Raw genomic sequence first — 8,999 nt, 5'->3', positions numbered from 1 at the left:
GACTCACAGAGATCCGCCTGCCTCTGCCTCCCGAGTGCTGGGATTAAAGGCGTGCGCCACCACCACCGGGCTAAAATTTAACTTTTAAAAAATGTAAATACTACCTAGTGTGTGAAAGTCAGAAAATTCAAAGAAAACATAGCTTATGCAGGGAAGCATGTATCTTTCCCATACATTCTTCCCATTATTTTGCAGGAATAGCTTATATAAATCACCTGTACAGTTTGTAGCTCTTAGGAACAGTCTTTTCAGAGAAAGCCTTGAAGAAGACTTCTGCACAAACGTAGGGGACTTTTAACTCTCTGGAGAGGTCCTGCTAAGGGCAGGACTAGCAGCACGGCTGTGAGCTGCCTGTCCAGCCACACTTACTGGGAATCAGGCTCTGGGATGTGAAGCTAGAGCTCTATTGTGCAGTACACTTGTGTTTTTATTCATTATGTCTAAAATTCATTTTGAAGAAAGGAAGTATTTCTTTCTCATTTTCCCCTCCAAGATTTCATACACTGCACCTGCTGGAAGTTGGTATTTAACAGAGAAATGGTTTTATATGGAGATACTACAACGTAAATAGAAAACAAAATGGAGTACCATCCTTCATGGAAACATGAGCACAGACTGCCAGGAATCATGAAGCTTCCTCCAATGCCTGGGCCCTACAATAGGGTTGCTCCCAATAGTCTTTGACTGTGGCTAAAGATGCCACCCTTCCAACCCTGAGCACGTCCTTCTCTTGGACTGGACTCAGCTGAACTGGCACTCTCACTCTAGGAGCTACCTCTAGCTCACGTCAGTGGCACAAGCTCATTTGGGCTGAAGTCTTAACAAGCCAAATAGAAGGGGCTGCAATCCAAGAGATGGCCATTCTGCTGCCTACTTGTTGGTACTAAGACCATGCGTGTAAGTGAGTACCCAAAGCAGGATGCAGACTAGTGCCATGAAGCTCCTCACAGGTTCCCTGGGCCTCAGAACCCTGCTGTTGATGTTTTTCACAGTGGGTGTGGCCCCTAATGAATGAATCATGATGCAGGTATAGGGAAGGTTGGCTAAAGTCACCCACCAGGCTGTGAGCCTCCTGGACATTCTATAAACAAGGGAGATGAAAAAGATAAAGCCTGCCCAATTCTTCCAACAGGAAGGCATCTGTCAGCATCATCTTGCCAAGGACAAGTATATAACATGAAGCATTTTTCTGTACTTTTCAATGTACTTTTAAAGAGCAGTGAGCTGGATGCATGCCTTTAATCCCAGCATTTAGGAGGCAGAGGCAGGCTGGTCTACTACATAGTTTCTTTCTCTCTCCTCCGTCTGTCTCTGTCTGTCTCTGTCTCTGTCTCTGTCTCTCTCTCTCTCACACACACACACACAGAGCGGTGAAATCTTTACTAGGATCTGGATTTGTCTGCACACTAAGCATTCTCTGAAGAGTATTTCCTTTGAACATGCTGATCTACAGCCAGGAATGCAACACCTACATGCCCAGCTCTGCCTAAGGAAGCTTCCTGTTCCTCCTTTGCCTACCCTGAGTAACTCATGACAATGAGGACCTTGTATAAAGGTCTGACTCCCTACCTGGTATGTGCTGCCCACGCCACAGTTACAATTAGAAATGTCATCAGGTAGACAGCAATCCTAGTTGCTAGAAGTTTCTGTATACTTTTGTCAAATTGCTGTATGAAAAAGAATACTGTTATTAGAACAAAGTAACATATGTGACCCAACAGTGGTCATTTCAACCAGACTTCCATTAATGCAGAGTGAGACATTAGGAAGGTCCCCAGCCTCACAGTGCACACAGTCTAATCTCACATCTGCCACACTTATCCCACATCCACCCTCAAAAGTGTCTTTTACAGGCAGTTCTAAGGCAATAGATTCCTGGGTGTCACAGTCTGATTCCATCACCTCAAGTGGAAAAGAGTCCTGTCAGCAGGCTTGTTGTCAGGGAGAGTCCAAGCACCTCAACAGTAAGGGACACAAGGGACAAACGGCATCCAGTACTTTCAGAAGGTAATTAATTGCCTTCTAAAGTGTTCACTTTGGGGTTTAAGTTCCAACATGTGGATTCTGGAGACATAAATGTCTAAGCTATAGCAAGGTCTATCTAGCATAGTCATGGGCAGGACACCTTTAAAAGTCCCCAATGAGATTACAAGCAGAATGGGTCTGCCATAGATACCACTCAAGGGGTTGTGGCTTGAACAGAGACCACTGTACTGAAAAGAAACCTCAATTTTCAAAGGCAAGAACACTTACCTCAGAAATCATGAGAAGGAAGCTTTATATTTTTAAACATACTCAAAGAAATCAATTTGTTTACTGGCTTCGTTAGTTCTTCTTGTGCAAGTACTGCTTTGGATCGTGACTTGAAATTTCATTTCAGAATCATCCTATCAAATGCTCTCACAAAAATTCGTTTGTATGTTTTTGTCTCCCGTGTTCCACCACTGAGCTATACCTTCAAGTATTTTTCCACGTTTGGGTTATTTTTGTTTGTTTGTTTGTTGAGACTGGGTTACTCCGTGTTAACAATCCTGGCTGTCCTGAAACTCTTTGTACACCAAGTTGGTCTCCAACTCAAAGAGATTCACCTGCCTCTGTGAGTGCTAGGATTAAAGGTGTGCCCCGCTTTTTGTTTGTATTTGAGGCAGAGTCTCTCTCTATAGCCCTGGCTGTTCTAGAACTCACTATGGAGACCAGACTGACCTTGAATTCACAAAAATCCATCTGTCTCCGCCTCCCAAGTGCTAGGGATTAAAGGTGCACACTCCCACACCTGGCCTCTTACTTTTTATTCTGAGACAGGGTCTAAGTTGCGTATGCTGGCATTGAACTTGGAAACCTTTTTGTCTCAACCTCCAGAGCAGATATTGATCATAGGCAATTTGCCACCCAGCCTATAAGTTAAGTCTTCTTTTTAAAAAATTGGGCAGAAGCCAGGCATAGTGCCACATACCTTTAATTTTAGCACTCAGGGTGCAGAGGCAGACGGATCTTCTCTGTAAGTTTGAGGTCAGCCTGGTCTGCAAAGCAAGTTCCAATACAACCAGAACCGTTACACAGAGACAATTTGTCAAAACAACAACAACAACAACAAAAAACCAAAACCCTATCAAACCAAAAGAAAAGTCAGATAAGTATCTTCGGATCTCTACACACATGCTGTGGGATATGTGTGCCTGCACTATCCCATGCACATTATACTCTCGCAGTAATATATTTTCAGGTGGGGGTGGTGCAGCCTTTAATCCCTGTACTCAGAGGCAAAAGCAGATGGATCTCTAGGAGTTTGAGGCCAGCCCGGTCTATAGAGCAAGTTTCAGGACAGCCATGGCTACACAGAGAAACCCTGTCTCAAAAAACAGTAACAAAAAACAAATGAAATTTTAAAATTTCAGTACCAGGAATTAAAACTACCGCCTCATTCATGCAGGCTAGGCAAACACTCTACCACTAAGCTGTATCTGTCACTATGCTTTTTAATTTTATTTAGGTTTTTTGGAGACGGGTTCTCACTGTGTGTCCTGACTGGCCTGGAGCTGGCTATGTAGACCACCCACTAGCAGGCATTTTCTTAGAACAGCGTTAAGCACAGTCCAAGTGCGGTCTGATGCTACACTAGTGTTGTAACCACAGTTCTAAAGAAAAACCTCAGTAGTTCTGGGCCCTCCCCAAAGATCTAGCTCAGCTTGCAGGTATAGCTAGAATCACACCTCATTGTTTTGGGACAGTGAGGTAGTGCTGCAACCTGCCTCTTGAGGTTTGTATGGTGCCATGCCAGTCACAAGGATGAAACCAAGGAATACACCTCAGTGCTATCCAAGTCTCAAAGTTCACTGAAGAGCTGCATGTTGTTGACTCCAGAAAAAAAATTAAAATCCCATAAAGTTGGCTATAAATGGAAATGCTTTTTTAAAAGCTCTTTGCTACCCCCACAGGCTAGTTTGGAGGGGCAGACATGTTATAACTAACTGTCCACCTGGTTAGAAGAAGTCTCCTCTGCAGGAAGGAGCTTAAGCCCTAACTCTAAGTATGTATCCTCCCAGGAAGAAACACAGGTGTCCTGCCCTCTCAATAAATACCCTGCCTTGGGCTCTGCTGCCTGCAGATTGGGGGGTTGGCTCCCCAAGTCCAGGTTGGGTTTTCTTATTGGCCCACTATACAAACCAGTCTGCTCCTGTTACCTGTTCTGGTGAGATCTCTGTGTGTGTCACAGGCAGGATCTAAAGGAACAAAGACAAAAATAACGAAGAGATGCTTCTTGAGCTGTGGGTACTCATAGGCAGAGGTATGTGAGCTCTTGACTATTGCTGAGCAGCCCCAACTTCATGAAAGGCGTGGGTATCTGAGGCTGCTGCAGGAACCAGGGGTGGATTTGAGGTGGGCCCAGCACTGACCATGACAGTGGCAATGATGGAGAGCAGAGCATCACTGAAGCCCAGCATGCGGTGGGAGCTCTGGGGCCCCTCCTCGTCTCTCCTGTGTAGGGATGAGTCTCCCTCGAAATCCACTGCCTGCTCCTGGGTCTGAGGCCTGGACATGGTGGGGCCACCGAGTTGTCACAGCAGCCTGGGAAGAAGTGTAGCTCTTATCAGTGGGATGTCCCAGGGGACCAACCCTGCGGACTTCAGCCATTTCAATATAGAAACAAGGGCTAGGTATTGAGACAAAGAAAGAGACACTTCACAAGGCAGCCCCTTCAGATTCCCAGCCACAGGCAAAGAGTATCAGCATCAGACTCATCAGTGAGCTCTGTGACTGGGATGATACACTGTCTGTCTCTGGGAAAGCACTGACGATACATGGTAGATGCTCAGCAAACTATGGGACCATGGAAGGCCTGAAATCTGACCCCAAGTTTCCACTACAAGCCACTTTGTCAGGCTTCAGCACATCTTCTGGCTAAAGATAATGTACCTGAGGGCAGTTATGGCCTTAGCTCACAGGCTCTGGGATGTTTTTAAGCTGTTCAGAAACAATGCCAGCTGAAATGTTCTCTAAGAAAGAGAGGTATTTGTGCTCCAGGAGCAAAGGGCTAATGTACAGACTTGGAATCCATCTGTATCTACACCAGACCCAGTGATAGAAACTCTGAGAACCACTTAGCAGTTATAGGATATGGAAGAGTGGGTTACTGGGAAGTATTTTCCAAGTCCCCACTTGCAATCATGGGAGAGAGAACAGGAGCGTGGCAAGGTTGGTCAGAACGATGAAGCTGTGACCAGGAATAAGGTGGAATATGTCTGCCCAAGCAGGGTACAGAAGTGTTTCTGGGAGAGCAGGTTCTGAGACAATACGAGGAAAGTTAATAACTGGATCTAGAAGGGCAAGCCCACTAGCCCAACAACATAAATGTACCCTGCTTTGGGCACATTTACTAAGACATAGGAAGGACAGCCTCAGGTGGCAGAGTTAGGGGAGAAGAGGCTGAAAGGTAGTGGTACTCCCTGGGAGGATGGGAAAGTAGGAGCCAGAATACTTGAAGGGTGGTCACAAGCCTAAGCCCTTTAGTACTGAAACAAGGTTAACATAAAGTACGACTGGGTTTACTCTGAAGAGGATGCTGTTGATCTAACATCAGGCACTACAAAATCAGAGGCAAGGGGGTGATGTGGCATGCTGCTCTAGCAATTAAGCACAAGCCTTTACAAGATGATACAGAAAAAACAAAGGGATAACAAAGACAACTATCAATTTTCAGATAGGAAAGAAGCAAGATGCAAACAAGTATATATAAGGCATTCATGCTGAGTACCGCTCAGTGGGAGATAGCCTACCTTACATGTATGATGTCCTGGGTTCTGTCCCCAGCACTGCAAAAGAAAGAAAACAAAATTCAACTTTACTAGTAATCAAGGAAACACAACTGAAAGCAATGTGGTACCGATTAGAATAGTAAAGACACTTAGTCAAGAGCTAGCTAGGATATGAGGAGGACACTTGGCTATGTTAGGGAGAAACAGGGGCCATATCTGAACTGGCAGTTAGTAACAACTCTAAAATTGCAAACAACACCCTTACAGGGAAACAGCTGAATCTGAGGGGACACAACTGGAGTCTGCACTGAAGCAAGGTTCGTTACAACAAGAAAAGGAAAAAAATATGACTTATTATTAAGCCATTAATGTTGTGAGGACCCTACACATGAATCCAGAGGTAAAATTCAAACACAATGTTACGAAGGAAAAAAAAAAAGCAGTTACCAAAAGACAAGTTCTGTCATCTTCCTTGTTCATGATAAATGGCAATATGTAAGACAAAAACACAGACAGAAACAGATTTATTAGCTCCAGGATAAGCAGGTGGTGCCTGGATGGCAAAGGCAGGTAGGAGTACCAACATGGTTTTTTGTTTTATCCCTGGTTTACGGTCACTTAAGGCTCACTCTTTGGATCGGTGGTTCTCAACCTTTCTAATGCTGTGACCCTTTAATATGGTTCCTCATATTATGGTGACCCTCTGACCATAAAATTATTTGCATTGCTATTTCATAACTGTAATTTTGCTATTATTATGAATAGTAATGTAAATACTTGTGTTTTCTGATGGTCTTAGGTGACCCCTGCAAAAGGATTGTTCAACAACCACCAAGGGGTCACAATCCACAGGCTGAGAATCACTGCTTTAGATTATGCAGTCAAAACCATACCTTTGCTGTGTAGGTCTCTTGAGCTGCTGAGGAATACACACAGTTGTGTTACCCCAACCACAAAGACTGAAGGAATACACACAGTTGTGTTACCCCAACCACAAAGACTGAAGGAATACACACAGTTGTGTTACCCCAACCACAAAGACTGAAGGAGGACTGGAGAGAAAGCACTAGCTATTCTTTCAGAGGACCATGGCTCATAACCCAGCACCCACATGGCAGTTCACAACCATCTGTAACCCTGCAAGCATATGGCACATAGACATACATTCAGGCAAAACATCCATACTCATAAACTAAAGACTGAAGGGTGCTCCATCCCTAGCTAGCCCTTCTAAGCTTTCCATGCTTAGACCTTAGACTTGACTGATGTTGACGATAGACACTGGTGTTTCTGCTATTACTGATACTTTGCCATTTCCAGAATGCCTTGTTCATGAGGCACACACTAAGGGACCTTTTTAGTATGGCTTCTGCTACCTGAGATTCACCATGTTCCTGAGAATGTCACAACACACGTCTTTTTACTGCTGTCATACTTTCACTGTGAACTATCAGCTTATCCACTGACAGGCAGAGAAAGACTCATGTTTTCCTAGTGCTGGCACAGAGATGTAAAGTTCAGAAATAAATTCAAACATCTAAGGTTAACTGATTTTTTATTCTCGACAAGGGAGCAGAGATTATTTAATAGGGAAAAGAATGTTCTTTTCAACGAATAGTATAGGGACAACTGAATGTCCATATGCCAAAGAACCCCAACAAAATGAATTTAAACGGAGCAAAGATTTGAATTTAACAGACAAAACCATGAAACTTTTAGAAGAAAGTTTTGGGGAAATTGCTGCAGGCAAAGATTTCTAAAGACAGCATTAAAAAGCATAAGCAGGGGCTGGAGATATGGCTCAGTGGTTAAGAGCACTGACTACTCTTCCAGAGGATCCGGGTTCAGTTCCCAGCACCCACATGGCAGCTCACAACTGTCTGAAGATCCAGTTGCAGGGGATCTGACACCTTCACACCAATGCACATAAAATAAAGTTAAATAAAGCATAAAAATATTTAAAAAAAAAAAGCATAAGCAACAATGTTAGCATGGTGGCCTACACCTTTGGTCCCATGGGAGGCAACATACAGGCAAGTTAGAGGCCAGCTTGTTTTATATAGTGAGTTCCAGGATAGCCTGGGCTATGTAGAGGGACCCTATTTTTAAAAAGTAAAATAAATAAATAATTAAATAGCAAATAAAAAAATGCTAAAGTTGAGCTTCATCAACATTAATACCTTTTGTGACTCAAAAGGGTAAGATTAAGAAAATAAAAGACAATCTATAAAATATGAAACATTATTTGTAAGTCTTATCTGATAAGGATCTAGCGACTAAAGAATATAAAGACTCTTTATAACCCAATAATAAGAGCAGCTAGACAGGTTCAGTTGAGGAGCAACCTGGTATTGGCATAAGAACAGACAGGAGGACCAATAGAACCGAATAGAAGACCTGGATATCAATCCACACATCTTCAAACACCTGATCTTTAATAAAGAAGAAAAAAAATATCAAATGGAAAAAAGGAAGCATATTCAACAAGTGGTACTGGCATAACTGGATATCAACATGTAGAAAAATGAAAACAGACCCATATCTATCACCATGGACAAAACTCAAGTCCAAATGGATCAAAGACCTCAACATAAAACCAACCACATGGAACCTCATAGACAAGAAAGTGGGAAGTACACTTGAACGCATTGGCACAGGAAACCACTTCCTAAATAGAACCCCAGCAACACACACACTTAGAGAAACAATTAATAAATGGGACCTCCTGAAACTGAGAAGCTTCTGTAAAGTAAAGGACACGGTCAACAAGACAAAACGGCAGCCTACACAATGGGAAAAGATCTTCACTGACCCCACATCAGACAGAAGTCTGATCTCCAAATATACAAAGAACTCAAGAAATTGGACACCAAAAGAACACATAATCTAATAAAAAATGGAGTGCAGACCTAAACAGAGAACTCTCAACAGAGGAATCTAAAATTGCCGAAAGACCCTTAAGGAAATGCCCAACATCTTTAGTCATCACAGAAATGCAAATCAAAACAATTCTGAGATTCCATCTTACACCTGTAAGAATGGCCAAAATCAAAAACACTGATGACAACTTATGTTGGAGAGGTTGTGGGGAAAAGGGAACACTTCTGCATTGCTGGTGGGAATGTAAGCTGGTACAGCCCCTTTGGATGTCAGTGTGGTGATTTCTCAGAAAATTAGGAAACAACCTTCCTCAAGACCCAGTAATACCACTTTTGGGTATATATCCAAAGGATGCTCAATCGTGCC

At 43.2% G+C, this 8,999-nt stretch overlaps 1 protein-coding gene across 4 annotated transcripts in view; it reads right to left on the bottom strand.

Annotated features, from left to right (window-relative positions):
- Tmem175 (transmembrane protein 175) overlaps positions 1–8,999 on the bottom strand; it is a 20,384-nt gene that overhangs the window by 5,315 nt on the left and 6,070 nt on the right. For 2 of the 4 annotated variants that reach the window (XM_005359672.3, XM_026785054.1), the window contains 4 exons: positions 5,775–5,810; positions 4,395–4,566; positions 4,182–4,220; positions 1,570–1,667 (listed from right to left, as the gene is read on the bottom strand). In XM_005359672.3, coding sequence (XP_005359729.1) covers positions 1,570–1,667; positions 4,182–4,220; positions 4,395–4,538 — 281 coding nt within the window. In that variant the 5' untranslated portion in view covers positions 4,539–4,566; positions 5,775–5,810. Of the gene's footprint in view, positions 1–1,569; positions 1,668–4,181; positions 4,221–4,394; positions 4,567–5,774; positions 5,811–6,200; positions 6,225–8,999 lie in introns of all 4 variants that reach the window. The other 2 variants (XM_026785052.1, XM_026785053.1) reach the window with 2 other exon arrangements.

This window comes from Microtus ochrogaster, linkage group LG1 (genome assembly GCF_000317375.1).
Source record: "Microtus ochrogaster isolate Prairie Vole_2 linkage group LG1, MicOch1.0, whole genome shotgun sequence".
NCBI classification, from domain to species: domain Eukaryota; kingdom Metazoa; phylum Chordata; class Mammalia; order Rodentia; family Cricetidae; genus Microtus; species Microtus ochrogaster.
This window is presented reverse-complemented; position numbering and strand designations above follow the sequence as displayed.